This window comes from Myotis brandtii, unplaced genomic scaffold, assembly GCF_000412655.1.
Source record: "Myotis brandtii unplaced genomic scaffold, ASM41265v1 scaffold882, whole genome shotgun sequence".
Lineage (NCBI taxonomy): Eukaryota > Metazoa > Chordata > Mammalia > Chiroptera > Vespertilionidae > Myotis > Myotis brandtii.
In genome coordinates this window covers 275,848-292,608 of record NW_005371607.1, presented here as the reverse complement: position 1 = coordinate 292,608, position 16,761 = coordinate 275,848, and the positions used below count along the sequence as shown (strand labels likewise).

The window sequence follows — 16,761 nt, the reverse complement described above, 5'->3', positions numbered from 1 at the left end:
CTGGGCTGGGGCGCGGTTGGAGGCAACGGAAAAGTGCTGAGGAGGGAGTTTCGCGCTCGCCTCGGCCGGGGCGGTGGGTGCAGAGGCGCCGCGCATTCCCAGCTGCAGGTCGTGCGAAAACCTATCCCGCAGCTCTAAGGACACGGTAGCGGGGGCTGGGGACGGGGTCGGCATCTTTATTAACAAGCAAAGACATTCAAGGCAAGGAGAACCGGCCACCAGTTTTAAACCTCTTTCCAAGTCCTTGGGAAGCGGGTGTGTGGGAGGGACCCCCCCCCCTTGTGCTGTTCTTCATCCCTGTACCCTGTTCTTCACCCCGTACCCTGCAGTCTGTTCTCTGGAACGGAAACAGTCAGGGCGTGTTCACATCCTGTTGCTGATCCCTCATCGCTGCAGTTCCTACCTGCAAAGTTGGGGAACACGGTGTCTGCTTCCCCAACTACCTCCTGACCTCTTCACTGAGGCGTGACCCTTAGGTTCTCATTATCTCCCTCGTTGCTTTTCCAGGAAAGCGGCAAGAACGGATGGTTCACTCTTTTCCCTTTCTTCCTGGGTTACTTTCGCTTCTTTTTGGTCTTCATCGCCTCTTCAAATCGTTAATCAAAGGCGTGTCCCTAAATCTGTAGCCCACCCCGCTCCCAGGCTCCAAGGTGGTTAAAAGCAGGGAAGTTCTCCGTTCTCGCCCTGGCCTGGTGTGTCCTTGGTTAGGGCATTGTCCCAATACACCGAGGTGGTGGGTTTGATCCCTAGTCAGGCATGTACGAGAATTAACCAATGGACCCATAAATAAGTGGAACAAAAACTTGATCTCTCTCTCTCTCTCTCTCTCTCTCTCTCTCTCTCTCGTTAATAAATATATATATATTTAAACACAGGAAAGTTCTCTTGTTTATAACCAAAGTGTTAGTGGACGAGATGGTCATATTCCTATTTGCAGGAAGAATTTCTCTCTTTTAAAAGTTTTTTCCTAACCTATTTGAATTAGTAAGAAAGGAAATAGAAGACAGAAGGGTCATCAGAAGGTGATAGGTCAAACCAAAGGAGACCCTAACTCTGCCGTCGTTGGTGTTGGTGTCGTTTGTCTGTCACATGGGCCTCTCCCTGGCTGGCCATGAAATGCCTTAGGTCAGGAGCTGACTCCTGAGAACTGACAAGTGTGATGAGAAAAATTTGCATGCACAGTTGCTGGGATTCTTCACCTTTTCCTTGATTCTTGAGCCCCTCAGGTTCCTGTCGGGCATCAGGTGATTATTACCTCATTTCTTGTACTAGAAAGAGGAAGATAATGTCCCCAAGATTGAGATGAGGAAGTGAGTAAAAAGCATTAGAACATACAGAAATTCTACCCTATCAGCAAAAAAAAAAGGCTTTTCATTGCTGTTAAGAATCCTTCCTCAAACCCCCTAACTCGGTTGACATCCTAAGGCTAACAAGTTACAATTCGACCTCAGTATTAAGCCCAAGAATCGGGCATCAAGACTGTTGGAAACACACACACACATACATACACAACACATACATATATACACACACAGCATCAATTCCCACGAACAAAAAAGGGAACATGTCGATCCTTAGGGTGTATGAGTTAAAGGTAACACCCTGTTCTAGAAAGTTAACCAATGAGGCCTGAGTTGTTTTGGGTCAGTCACAATATTCATTGAATTATCTGGAGTAGCAAAGGTGTGACTTTCACTAAAAAAAAATTTTTTTTTAATTCAATATATGGCTCTGGGAGGATTTTTAGTTTGGGCATGAAAGTGTACATAAAATGAAACATCAAAATGATTACAAAGAAATACACAAATCAATGTTGTTAGATAATGTGTGATATGTAATTAGGTACATTTTGAGGGGATGGAAGAAGTATTAGTCCATCAGGGTGGTGTTGAGTTGGGACATCTTAGAAAAAGGGAAGTATTTGGGCACACCTATGAAGTATTGAATTTTTTAATTTTAAAAAATTTAATACGATTTTCTCTTGCTCTAAGTTCCTCTCTTGGGTTTTAGTTTCTTCTTTCTTTCAGTACAGACCTCTTGTTTGCTCTGTGAAATGTCTGGGTTTCCTTAAATGCCAAAAAACTATTTCGGTTTGGCAGCAGCTGCCAGCCAGGCCTGCAGCCAAGGCATGTTCTGGAAGGGAACCCTCCTGGACAGAGTTGTTTGCGACCTTTCACCCAATAGCCTGGAATTCAGATAAAAATCTGCCCCCGGATTCCTCTTTCTCAGTTCCTGGCTGGGAGGAAGAAAAAACCTTGTAAACTCCTGTCTTGAAAACAGGGTGCAAACACTTGTGGGGTGCGGGGGAGAAAAGGGGCAGGTCCCGGAGGAGCAAGCAGCAAAGTGAGGGCTCAGTCCAGCAGTTTTGCAAGTTCGATCGTCTCTACCTGCTCCCTCCCCGCCCTGGTCAGGCCCAGTGCCAATAGGAAAGGCGGTGGGGACTTGTTTGCTTGACTGGAGGAGGCTGCGTAGGGGGCGAAGCGCCCAGCACTTGGTACCAGTCAGATGAGGGACTGGTTGCATTTCTCTTGTCTTTAACCTCTGGCCTGACAAACATTCAAGAACTCTAAAGACTCCTAGCTCCTAAGGGAAAACAAACCCCTTTCTTTGTCTTTTAATCACTCCTGTCACCTTCACAAAGAGTAAGCTTCCCTTTTACTCTCTCTCTCTCTTTTTAAATTGAATTTAGAGGGAGAAGAAGGGAGAGGAGAGAGAAACATCGATGTGAGGAAAAACATCAATTAGTTGCTTCCTGTACACGCCCTGGATCAACCTGGGTATGTGCTCTGACCAGGAATCGGATCAACCTGGGTATGTGCTCTGACCAGGAATCCGGCCAGTGACCTGTCAGAGTTCAGGACACCGCTCAACCAACTGAGCCACACCAGCCAGGGCCCTTTTACTCTTAACTAACCACCCCCCTTTCCCACTCCCCTAGGGAATGTCATGTTAGATAGAGGCAAATAGAGGTTTGAAAGAGAGTGTGGGATTGAGACTGCCTCCAACTTATAGATAAATAAGAACACATTAATAATTGTGTAGCATTTTGAGTTCAAAATGACTTTTTTTTTTTGTCATTTATTGAGCACTTGTAAGGACCAAGTACTTTATGTAATTATCTCAATTATTTTTTATTTAGAATGCGGACGAAGAGGGGCCACATACTAAACCTGACAAGCTCAGGCAAGGCCTGCACGGCAGCCTTACAAACTCCAGACCTAAAGTAACCACATAAGATGATGGTCTGAAATTAAAACTCTTTAAGCAGTACATGGCAGGTGGTCATGCCCTTGGCTAGAATCTTCCCCAACAAAACTCAGTCTTTACCTTAACTGAACCTGTCTATTGTCTATTTGCATCTATAATAACATTCCTTTGGAATGTCAGAGTAGCTTGGGGCCACAGATCCCCTCACTGCTAATGTTATGTTGTTGACTGTGAACTATCCTGTACCCACCTGTGTAAAAGAAGTGTATCATTTTACTTTTTATCTAATCCCAGAGGTCTCACCAGCCGCCGATTTGCTTTCTCCTACCTCCCTAATCGATCACCAATACATGTCATGTAATCCATTTCCGCCTTCTCTTTTGACTGTAATTTATAAAATAAGGTACAAAACTATTTTCCAGAGCATTTTCTCGATCCGTTGAGATTTTGCCTGACAAACAGCAACTGTCATCAGTTTGGCTACAAGTTTGAGTGTTTCTTACATTGGCAATAAATTCATCTGTCATCTTGTTCCAGAAAGGATTTAAGGTTAGATTATTTCATTTAATTCTTAGAATAACCTTGTGACTCAGGGTTGATGAAATCAGGCTTGGGGTTAAGTAATTTGCCTGAGGTCACAGATTTTGTTAAGTAGAGCAAGAGCTTGAACCAGGTGCGTCTGATCTATAAAGTACTGTATGTACTCTTTCCAATGTGTGGTCCTGCCTCAGGGCTTTCACACAGTATCTCGCTTGATGTTCACTGTAAAGGATTCAGACAAGACTTAAAACGTTAAGAATTAAAGGGGACTCTAGCTGTCTTTTTTTCTAAACCAGTTGCATTATTTTAATTAAATGACTTGCCCTAAGACATGAAACTAGTAACTGGTGGAGCCACTCTTCAAAACCAGGATTCTTTTTTTTTTTAATATGTATATATTTATTGATTTCAGAGAGGAAGGGAGAGGGAGAGAGAGATAGAAACATCGACGATGAGAGAGAATCGTCGGTCAGCTGCCTCCTGCCACCCACCCTGGGGATCTAGCCTGCAACCTGGGCTAGTGCCCTGACAGGGAATTGAACCGTGACCTCCTGGTTCACTCAACCACTGAACCACGCAGGCCAGGCCAAAACCAGGATTCTTAATACTTAATCTAGAGTTGTCTCAAGGAGGCTTTGTGAGGGTGTCTTTTATTTAAGTTTAGCTTTAAAAAAAATTGTTGTTTATTGATTGATTGGAGAGAGAAATGTCATTCCACTTATTTATGCATTTATTGGTTGATTCGTGCATGTGCCCTGACCTGGATCAAACCCACAACCTTGGTGTATCAGGACAACGCTCTAACCAGCCAGCTACCCGGCCAGGGCCTACTTTAGCTTTAATTATTAAAAATACCTCATCTGAACAGATGGATGGTTGCTGGAGGTGGGGGTTGGGCAAAATGGGTAAACAAAGTCAGAAGGAATAAACTTCTAGTTATAAAACAAGTCATGGGGATATAAGGTACAGCATGGTGACTATAGTTAAAAGTACTGTATCTCATATTTGAAAGTTACTGAGAGAATAGATTCTAAAAGTTCTCATCACAAGAAAAAATGCTATAATTATGTACAGTGATAGACATTAACTAGACTTATTGTGGTGAACATTTCACAATATACAAAAATATTGGATCATTATGTTGTACACCTGAAACTAATATGCTGTGTGTCAACTATACCTAAATTAAAAAAAAAAAAAACTCACCTGGAAGACCACATTTCATGTTTGGGGGACCCATTGTCCTACTAAATTGAGGAAAGATCAGAGATCTAGGAGTCCCCCAATTTAGGGAAAGCTGGGGAGAGGAGATGAATTAATTTGTTCAGCTCTATTGCTGACTCGTTTAAGATATTTCTTAAAGTGGCCTTAGTATATGAACAAAAGGTAATCCCTTCTCTGCTATCACCCCATCTGTTGTCTTTTCTTTGCTATCAAACTTATACCACTTTCTCTGTTGACTAAACTTGTCCCTTTTAGTGTGGTTTCTGCTGCCACTGAGACAGTTTTTTTCAAGGTTTCATGGGAAACTAGAGTGTTTTTTTAGGCCTCATTCCCCTTGACTCCTATGTAATTTGAAAACTGCCATCTCTTAAAAATTTAAACATTCCTCTTGCTTTTGGACTCTATCCTTTCTCCTTTGCTAGTAATTTCTTTTTTTCTGTGGCCCTGAAAGCTTTTCTTAAGGGCTTATCTTTGGCCCTTCTCCTCCCTCTCCCCCCAACCCCCGGCTTTTTTTCCTTCAAGCTTTGTTCTTCAGTTCGCCCATCTGTACATCACTCATGTAGAAATCTAGACTATCCCTTTAGTCTGTCTCCAAAATTCCGGCTGGCATCTCAGATTTAACTTGTCCAGTATGGAATTCAGAATCTTGCCCCTGTGTTCAAATTCAGTTCTTCCCTGGTTTCTTTTTTTTAATATGTTTTGATTGATTTCAGAGCTGAAGGGACAGGGAGAGAGTGGTAGAAACATCAATGAGAGAGAACCATTGGTCAGCTGCCTCCTGCATGCTCCCCACTGGGGATCGAGCCCACATCCCAGGCATGTGCCCCAACCAGGAATCGAACCGTGACCTCCTGGTTCATAGGTCGATGCTCAACCACTGAGCCACACCAGCCGGGCTTCCCTGGTTTCTTTTAAGGGAACCGTTATGCATTCCCTCTGTTATCAAGGCTTAGAATCCAGGAATGGCCTCTGATTCCTTCCTCTGACATCCCCACAGCCAGTCAACTGCCCGATTCTATGAAAGTTACCTTTCTAGTGATTCTAAAATTATCTCTTATCTCTTATTCCACCACTCTGATTCATGTCCTTGTTACTTTTGCCTAGATTATTTTAATAGCTTTTAACTGATATTTATGCTATAATCTATAGACCTTGACTAAATCTATCAAAATTGAGTTTCTCTCTGTTCCCGTGAGGCTCCCAAACCCACTGTTTAACTGAGTCAACTGCACATGCTTTGACTTGCCATGAAAAGCCTTCACAAATTGCCCACAACAAAATGTCCAGTCTCATTTTTCTCTACTTCCTTTGCATGTACCCGATACCTCAGCCAAACCTGAGTACTCACTGTTCCTCCAATACATCTTTCTCTGCCTTTGTTTATGCTTTCCTCTCTACCTGGAATGCTGGGCCCTCCTCCCGTCTCTGCTTCTTGGTGGACGGCCAAACGACTGTTCCTTTCTGAAATCTTTCTTGATTCCCGATCCCCTCATCTTTTGCCTTGTAACCAAGAGGATTTCATTCTCTTCTGGGGATTCCATAGCATAGTGTTTATATTTCTCACATGGAACTTGCATGTAAATTTCATTTCTCTCAGATAATGAATTCCTAGAGAGAAGGAACTATGTCCTTTTAAAAGATCTTTGTCTTCTTCATAGCACCTAGCAGAGTACATTTCATAGAGTACAATTATTATTAAATATAAGTTGAATCGATAGGGGTGTGGCTCTGGACTAGAATTGCTGTGGGTGGCAGGAAGGGCAGCTGGTGTTAGACCCGTGGGGTCACACCAGACCTGGGCTCAGCAGCCTTGGTACTTGGGTTCTGGCTGGGAAAGAATTCAGAGCCAAGACTAAAACACTTATTTATAAAATCACAGAGGTGGAAGCAGTAATTTGTAGAAGAAATGGGCTGATTATACAAGTTATAGAGGTACAGGAAGGGCCCTTGGAGCTTGGAGTGTGGAAGCTAATGGCTAATGGTAATGACCTGGGGGCGGGGCAGGGGGAGGGGCAGGACGCAGGAGAAGGGAAGGCTCCCTGGAGGGAGAGTGCCCTGGGTCCTCTGTCCTAAGGGTTTAATATATATATTTCAGAGAGGAAGAGAGAGGGAGAGATAGAAACATCAATAATGAGAGAGAACCATCGATAGGACTGCCTGTCCCACAGGGGATCAAGCCCACAACCCGGGCATGTGCCCTGACTGGGAATGGACCCACAACCTCCTGCTTCCTAGGTCTACGCTCAGCCACTGAGCCACACCAGCTGGGCTCCTAAGGGTTAGGGGTGGAAAGCTTAGGGGCGTCCCAGGGGAAGATCCCAATAGCATATTCAGCAGCTTTCCAGGTGTGTCCTTTCAGCGTTGGGCTTGATTGGTGGGCACCAGGGCAGATCTTTATCCAATGCAGCTGGTCCTGAGGGCAGCCGTGGGGTTGCTTCTCTGGTTGTGTTGCTTTTCTGGGCCTGGAGCTGAAATACAACTGAGGCCTAAATGTTCCCCTAGGGAGGAAAGGTCAAGGGGGTCCAAACCACAAGGCCAGCCGTATGCTAGGGGAGCAAAGGTCACCCTGGAGGGGAGGCCCCACCCTGCAATTGTCCTCTGCTGGACTCCCAGGGTTCTCTGCCCTGGCGAGCTTCTGTGCCCGGCCCATCGTCCTGGCTCTGCTCACGTCCGTCTGACCGCCTCCCACACAGCGTGCCACTCATGCGGAACCTGGTATTGTTGCTTTTAAACCTCAGCCTCAGTTCCTTCTGTTCCACTGTAACATACATAACCGGTCTCTCCTCAGAGGCTCCGGTCCAATTGTGTAGCAGAGCGAGGGTGGCAAGGCGGTGAGGGGTGAGGGTTTGTTTTTCTGTGAGGGGAAAATTGGACGGTGTTCATGTTTATAAGCACGAGGGAAGACAGGACATTGCGTGCTTAACCCAACTTCCCCTTTTCTGAGAATTTTTTTCTTTCTTACACAATTCAGTAATCCAGTTGGCTCAGCCCCGCCACCCAGTGGGTAAGTGAATGTACTGTCAAGATCCTTAGTCCAAGAATTGTCTCAAAAACACAGATGGTTTTCAGAGACTTGAAACTTGAACCGAACGGCTCCCTGAGAGGCGAAGGTGATTCTTTGATCTCAAAAACACAGATGGTTTTCAGAGACTTGAAACTTGACCCGAACGGCTCCCTGAGAGGCGAAGATGATTCTTTGTGAGAAAAAGAAGCAGAGAAAGGAACATGGTGTTCATGACTGAGAGAAGAAGCCACATGCTAAAAGTTGTTTTGTTTTTTATCCAGACTGACAGTTAACAATGCTTCCTCTGGGAATAACATGTATAGTGAACATAGAGACAAATGTACAGTGTGTTATAAAGACCTGCCCAGCCCTGGTCGCGAGGCTCAGTTGCCTGGAGCATCATCCGCTGCATCTGAAGGTCGTGGGTTTGATCCCACATACAGGAGGCAACCCATCAATGTCTCTCTCTCCCCCTCCCTCCCTCTCTAAAATCAATGTAAAAAAAAAGAAAGAAATTGCACAAGCAATTGACTCTCACTAGATAGGCCGCAGATGTTTTGTAGAGTGTATATTGCGATTCGGAGAGTTCAAATGACTTGCCCAAGTTCACACAACTTAGGACAAAATTCATCTGATTTATATGGTTCGAAGATCTTTCTACTTTGATTTTTTTTAAGACATCTTCTGTTTAGACTTAATTGTCACCTTTGTATTCCTACAGCATGTTGGACATATATATATTCCTCACCTAAGGATATTTTTAGGACATTTTTTCATTGGTTTTTCGAGAGAGTGGAAGGGACGGGGAGAGACAGAGAAACATCGATTGGTTGCCCTCTGGGTTGAGCCTGCACCGAGGTACCTGCTCTTGACCAGAATTGAACCCGGGACCCTTCAGTTTGCAGGCTGATGCTCTATCCACTGAGCCAAACCGGCAGGGCTATATGTTATGCATATTGATGGTTTATCTTGTAATTATGTTTATCTGACTATTCCCACTAAACTGAGCTCCCCAAAGATAGGAACCATGTTGTCTTATGGCCTGGCACAGTTTAGGTCAGGGGTCCTCAAACTTTTTAAACAGGGGGCCAGTTCACTGTCCCTCAGACCGTTGGAGGGCCGGACTATAGTTTAAAAAAAAAAACTAGTCGACTGCTAAGCAACAGGCAGCGTTGGCAAAAACACCCGGCGGGCCGGATAAATGTTTTCGGCGGGCCGCATGTGGCCCGCGGGTCGTAGTTTGAGGACCCCTGGTTTAGGTGCTTCAATAGTTCTAAAGAAGGGCAAACGGTAACCCATAGGATTGCTCACACAGCCCAGGCCATTGCCCCTCCTTCTGGTTTTGGTTGCTTCTCCTGTGCTGATGGTATTCCTCCCTGGCTGCAGGCTTGTTTGTGGTAGATGAAGGTCAGTGACCTTCACAAAGAGAAAATAAAATTATGGCAGAACATTTTCCGTTTCAGTTGCTATAGTTTTAGCAACAGGGCTTTCAGTTCTTGGCTGGGATGAGGTGAAGTAGAAGGGCAAAATGAAGAGGCTGATTAGTTTTTTAAAAATCTGAGTTAGCTAGTGTCTTAGAGATATGAGTAGAAGAACAGTGCTGTTTCAAGACTGACTATATAGTTTTTTAAAAATCTGAGTTAGCTAGTGTCTTAGAGGTATGAGTAGAACAGTGCTGTTTCAAGACTGACTATGCAAAACCCTTGATAGCCAGGCCGGTGTGGTACAGTGATTGAGTGTTGACCTGTGAACCAGGAGGTCATGGTTCAATTCTGGTCAGGGCACATGCCCTGCTTGTTGGCTGCATCCCCAGTGGGGGGCCTGCATCATTTTCTCTCCCTCTCCCTCTCCTTCTCCCTCTCCCATCAATAAAAATATATTTAAAAAGCAAACAAAAACCCCTTGATATTAAAATTATTTGTTCTTTGGCCGAAACCGGTTTGGCTCAGTGGATAGAGCGTCGGCCTGCGGACTGAAAGGTCCCAGGTTCGATTCCGGTCAAGGGCATGTGCCTCGGTTGCGGGCACATCCCCAGTAGGAAATGTGCAGGAGGCATCTGATCGATGTTTCTCTCTCATCGATGTTTCTAACTCTCTATCTCTCTCCCTTCCTCTCTGTAAAAAATCAATAAAATATATTTTAAAAAAAATTATTTGTTCTTTGAACCAATAGCAAAAAATGATTCCAAAATAGCTCATAGTGGTGGCAGAATCTAGTTTTCCTTTCTGATTTCTCTTTCTCTTTCTTAAAACCCACCCTCTATTCAAACACAAATTTTATCTCAGGAAACATATTTAACTTATTCCTTCCTATGAACTGTCAGGAGGATGATGAATAATTTGGTTTGGGAGCAGCAGGAAAATGAAGGAAGGACTTTTATTTTCTAATGTCCTGTCTTCTGTTCCCCCTTCGTGCTGGCGCAGCTGCTTGGCACTGGTTTTGAGAACTGTACTTACTGGACTCTCCTCTTTCCTTGAGAAAAAATGTGGGAAGGAGCTTGCCATGAAGTATATGAGGAGGGTGGGGAGGAGGTGGGTGGATCTGGGAAGTGGTTGCGGTGCCCACAAGTTTGAGAAGTTAAGGGGGAAAGCTCAGGACTGGCTAAGGTGGAAATACCCTCTCTTTGAAAAATCAAAATAAGGAAACATAATGTGGTTGAAATCATATAGTATTTAATACACAAAACGTAGCACATCTCAGGTCTCTTTACTGAATTATCTCTCAATAATTTCAGCTTTTTAATCTGTTATTTATATTTCTAAACTATATGTTTCTTTTATTTCTTAATTTAGAAACATTAGACATACCTACTCTATTTTTGTTACAGTAATTGAAATTTTAAGCATTTTACATCCCATTGTATACCTACCTTCCCTTTTCTTTTACCTCATCCTTCCAATAGAGTTATATCACAATTTTGGCTACATCAATGGACAGTATTACATTATTATTATTATTATTATTATTGTTATTATTATAGATTTCAGAGAGGAAGGGAGAGGGAAAGAGAGATAGAAACATCAATGATGAGGGAGAATCATTGATTGTCTGCCTCCTGTATGCCCCCCACTGAGGATCGAGCCTACAACCCCAGGAATGTGCCCTTGACCAGAATTGAACCCAGGACCCTTTCGTCCACAGGCCAACGCTCTATCCACTGAGCCAAACTGGCTAGGGCTGTTTACATTTATTATCACTGCGTAAATGTGGAGCCAAGTAGTGTATTTTGATTGTTTTATGTCTTGAACAACTCTGTTGTGAAGTTATAATAATTTAAACAGTTTACCTAGTGTACTATGCACCTATCTTAAATTTATTTCTGAAATGACAATTCCGCCAACTGCTTATTAATATTTTCTCTCAAATGGGCAACATGTCAGATAACCTGAGAAATTAATTTTCTTTTTCCTGGAGACCTTCCTCATCCCGAATACTTCTTTTTAGTCACCAGCGCCACCTGCTGACTGTAGGTGGAGTGGAAAGGCGGAATTATGAGGCACAGGGTAGATGTTTTTAAACCAGGAAATGTCCTTTCTCTGGTCTCTGACAATCTGGAGGAAGGAATGTGGTCCTTAGGACAAGAGTTAGAAGAGAGAATATAAAATCATTAGATATTCTCTTCCCTTGCCCCATCGTCTTTTTCTTTTCTGTGTGTTCCTAGGAGGAGGAAAGTCTGTGCTTATTACTTTCTTTCCATGTTCTGGTCATTCTAAGCTTTTTTCTGATCCATCAGAGGAAGAGGGAAAGCTGGTTACCCACTTGCAAACAAAAATCTACAGCTTTATTGGGTATAATTGATATATGATAAAGTACACATAGTTGAAGTGTATAATTTCATGTTTTATTGAGGAGGAAACTGGTCTTGCAAGGTGTGTCAGGCCATAAAAACTGAACAATGCACTGCCCTGGGGGGCGGGGGGAGGTCATTATCGCTGGCCCCAGGACAGATCAGCAGATATGGCCTGGGGACCCCCAACACCTGGGGCCTTCCTGTAAGCCCACAAGGGGGCGGAACCATATCTGCAAGACAAAGACCCCAGCGGGATATATACAGACAGGCTCTCTGCGTGTTACTTCACTCTGATTTGGAAATTATTCCCGGGAGTCCACTAGTGCTAATAAACGGGGTCCCTCCCTTTCTCTAGGAAGCGTGCTTGGTATTTCTTTGGTCTTTTGCAACATTATGACATATGTACACCCCTGAAATTGTTACTACACTCAAGATAATGAACATGTTACTCCCAAATGTTTGTTTCCTCATGCCCCACCCCCTGTTTTTCTTTTCTTTCTTTTCTTTTTTTTTTTTTTTTTGTAAAATATCTTTTTGTATTGTGGGCATTCCCCCCCACACACACCCTTTTTTAAAAAATCTTTATTGTTGAAAGTATTACATATGAGCCTGTTCCCATCCTCCCCCCACCCCTTTTTAAAAAATTATTTTATTGATTTCAGAGAGGAAGGGAGAGGGACAGAGAGATAGAAACATCAATGATGAGGGAGAATCACTGATTGGCTGCCTCCTGCTCACCCCTCACTGGGGATCGAGCCCACAACTTGGGCATGTGCCCTGACCGGGAATTGAATCATGACCTCCTGGTTCATAGGTTGCTGCTCAACCACTGAGCCACGCTGGCCATTCCTCCTTCCCACCCTCCCTCTACCCCTTCCCAGGCAACCATTGATCTCTGTTCTGTCACTTTATATTAGTTTGCACTTTCTATCATTTTATATAAATGGAAGCATACCGTAAGTACTCCTTTTTGTTGTTGTTTGGCTTCTTTCACTTGCGTTATTATTTTGAAATTCATCATGTTGTGTGGACCCGTAGTTTATTTCATCTTATTGCTTAGTGGTATTCTGTTGTATGGGTTTACCACAATCGGTGTATCCATTCACTTACTGAGGGACATTTGGCTTGCTTCCAGTTTTTGATTATTTCAAACAAGACAACTATGGACATTGGTATGCAAGTCTTTGCACAGAAACATGTTATCGTTTCACTTGGGTCAATATTCGGGAGTGGAATGTTTCAACTATATGGTGAGTGTTTACTTAGCTTTTAAAAAGACTGCCCAATTGCTTTTACAAAGTGGTCATATAGGGTGTCCCAAAATTCACGCAAGAAGTAATTTTGATAGAAAACACAGGTTTATAATTAAAAGTTGTAATTTTTTATTGATTCATAAAGTATACAGTATAGGGTTATGTATGGACTAGCACATCAGGTAAATGGCCTCCACGGCTTTGCTGGCACATACACAAAGCCGTGGTCTTCGTTGTCCCTACTCCTGGGCCATAATTGGTGCTTGGTAATGCTTATCAAATTGAAGGGATTGAAATCAAAGGGCAACAGATATTAGAATCTGATTCAATAAATCAAGTAAAATTAGGCTTTTATTTTTTGTTGTTGTTGTTAATGCTCAGGCAAAATTCAAATCTTGCGTGAAGTTTGGGACACCCTATACTATTTCACATCCCCACCAGCAGAGTCTGAGAGCCACACGCCTTGCCAACAGTTGACCTGGTCAAATCTTTTACATTGTAACCATTCTAACGGGTGTGGTATTTTCTCTTTGTGGTTTTATTTTGATTTGCATTTCCCTGGTGAAAAAGATGTGGAGCATCTTTTCAAGTGCTTATTTTGAATGACTCCCTTCCCCTCACCCCCCCCCTTTTTTTTTTTTAATCCGCAGCCAAGGATATGTTCCCATTGATTTTTAGAGAGAGTGGAGGGGAGGGGAAGAGAGAGAGAGAAAAATCCATGTGCAAGAGTCACATCAATAGGTCATCTCCTGCACTGCGCTGACCAGCCAGGCCGGGGATTGAGCCTGAAACCCAGCTACGTGCTCTTGACCAGAATCCAACCCGGGACTCTCAGCCCGCAGGCTGACCTACCCCTTTTCAAGTCCTGCATTGGTAAGAGGGATAACCCTAAATTTGGGCAAAGGAAGCAGGGTTACCTGACAGGGGTCATTAAACCATTGCTTTCACCAGTTGGCTATACAATTCTTAATTTACTAGCGATTCCCAAATCGGAGGGGTAAAGCGACTCTGGTGAGTTAAGAGAACCAATATAAGGAGCAGTTTCTTAAAAAGATGCTTTGAGTGAAAATGCCTGTTATCTGAATGGGAAGGGAGAGCCCTAGATATTTTTCTTCCCATTTCCTCCCATTAGAACAGATTACTTTCTATCTAGATTAACCGAAGGTCATTTCAGAAATGAGACTGTGCTTTGATGGAATGGCCGAGTGGCTGTGGTCCTTAGAGCAGGTGGAGAGGAGGAGCTGGGGATGGAGAATTGCAAAAGAAATCTGGAATGGCAGACCCGATAGCCACCCTGCCTGGTAGGCACTGGCCAGTGTGTAGATGTGTTCTGGGGAGAATGGGCAGGTGGGTGAGGCTGAGAGAAGAGGGGCGACATAGTGTCAACACCTGAGTAGGTGAGGGACAGGCCCAGGAGAAGAGGGGGACGTACTGAATATAAAAGTTACCTCCTAAGTCGTTTTGTTCAGAGCAGCTTTAGACCTGAACGAGAATAGCTTTTATTCTCTAGTCTTCTCTTCTACAAACTAGATTCCTTCAACTTCAGGCTCCCCCGGCCCCCGCTCTCCTTTGGGGTTTCATGTGACAGAAGAAGAGGTCGCTTCTGTGGTGGCAGCCCTGCCACAGCTCCCCTTTCTGCCCAGCTTCCCAACCAAGTGGCTCTCGGATTCCTCTTCAATACAGTCTAGTGCAGTGGTTCTCAACCTTCTGGCCCTTTAAATACAGTTCCTCATGTTGTGACCCAACCATAAAATTATTTTCGTTGCTACTTCATAACTGTAATGTTGCTACTGTTATGAATCGTAATGTAAATATCTGATATGCAGGATGGTCTTAGGCGACCCCTGTGAAAGGGTCGTTCGACCGCCAAAGGGGTCGCGACCCACAGGTTGAGAACTGCTGGTCTAGTTACTAGTTAAGGCTGTAGAGCTGAACTGCCTGGGTTCTGTTTCTGGCTCTGCCATTTATTAGCTGCATGACTGTGGGCGAGTTGCTAAATCTTCCTGTACCTCAGGTCCCTTATGTAAAAATAGAGATGAAAATATTACCTTCCTTAGAGAGCTGTGAGGATTAAATGAACTAATAATTTAAAAGTGTATAGAACAGCCCTGGCTGCTAAATGGTTAGTATCAGCCCAGGCACTGAAGGGTGGCGGGTCCGATTTCCGGTTGGGTATGTGCAGGAGGCAACCAATTGATGTGTCTCTTCTCTCTCTCTCTCCTTCCTTCCTCCCCTTTCACCCTCTCTGAAAAGCAGTGGGAAAATATCCTCAGGTGAGGATTCACAACACAACAACCTGAGTTCAGAGCCTTGCCTGACAGGCTTTAAGCCCCCCATCAATGAATTTATTTGAATTTAACTCCTTGGCTCCGCTCTCAAGGCGCTTCACAATCTGTCCTCTGCCCACCGTACCCTGGTATTCCTCTACTTCCTGCCCAGGTCGCTGGTTGCTTCACTGAATCATGAATCTATGCTTCACTCAGGTTGCCATTGTCTGGAAGGTCCTTACCAATGCAAGTCCTACCCGACCTTCAGAGGTCTCTTCCAATCCCATCTCCTCTATACCTATTATTATTATTATTATTATTATTATTATCATTATTGAGTCTCTCCAGCCCTCTTCCCGGCAGAACGCCCAGTGCTGTAGAATGCAGTGAGTAGCCTGTGACCTTCCCGAGGGCAGAAGCCGTGTCTGATGCTCCTGCGCCCTCTGTGAGCACCTGGTCTTTACTCACTGGAGCATCGGTGAAGAGATTCCGCGCAGGCAGCGAGGCCGAGTGACCACCCACAGCTTTAACAGCGGCTTAGCTGGGGGCGGGGTGATGGCTTCTTTCCTGCCTGTGCCATTCTCCGAGGGCAGAGGTTCCTTTCAACTAAGATCCAGACACCGCCCCCCTCCCCGCGCCCTTCACGTCTGAACCCAGAAAGCCAAACACATCACCCTCCTATGTTCATCAGATAAATTCCTTTCCCGAACCATTTCCCCCCAGAGGAAACCATTGTGTTTTTATGGGTAACGATCAAATTTTCCTCTTTCAGTTCTTTCCTGTTAATAGTCTCAACCTTTCCGTTTTCTAGGGATCCTCAGGGCCACTCTAACCTCTAAGCTGGTGGGTAGGTAGGGGTGAGCTCAGGAGCAGATGGACTGGGGCAGCTCACCGACTGGAAAGGGGACCAGGAAACTGGTGGTGCAGAGTCCCTAAGGGCGTCTGGGATGCAGAACCCCCCAGAATCCTTATTCTACGATCATTTCCACACCGCTGGCTGCAGCCTTGTCTAGCTCTGGATAAATGTCATTGTTTCACGTGTCTCCCAGTCCCCACTGATTCCTTCAGTGAAGGAAGGGAGAGAGAGATAGAAACATCAATGATGAGAGAGAATCATTGATGGGCTGCCTGCTGGGGATCGAGCCCGCAACCTGGGCATGTGCTCTTGACGTGAATCGAACCCTGGACCCTTCAGTCCGCAGGCGGATGCTCTATCCACTGAGCCAGACCGGCCAGGGCCCTTCAGCGATTCTTTCTGCTCGTCCCTGCCAATCTCTATCCCCCAGTCATGTCCAGCCCAACCCAGGGCTCAGGGCCTAGTTACTGAAGGCAAAGCCGGGAAGAGGTGCAGCTTCTCGAGGTCCGGCAGGAAAGCGCGGGCGTCCTCCAGCGCAGCCCGCGCGGCCACGGTGAAGTTGGGGTCCCCAGAGATGAGAACGTCGAAGACGCAGGAATGGAAGTAGGCGTCTTCCACCG

At 44.7% G+C, this 16,761-nt stretch overlaps 1 protein-coding gene across 1 annotated transcript in view; it reads right to left on the bottom strand.

The window, feature by feature from the left end:
- Positions 1-16,594: 16,594 nt before the first annotated feature.
- The window catches only part of HFE2 (hemochromatosis type 2 (juvenile)), a 3,609-nt gene continuing 3,442 nt past the window's right edge, over positions 16,595-16,761 (bottom strand). The window contains exon 6 of the mRNA XM_014532325.1: positions 16,595-16,761. Coding sequence (XP_014387811.1) covers positions 16,595-16,761 — 167 coding nt within the window.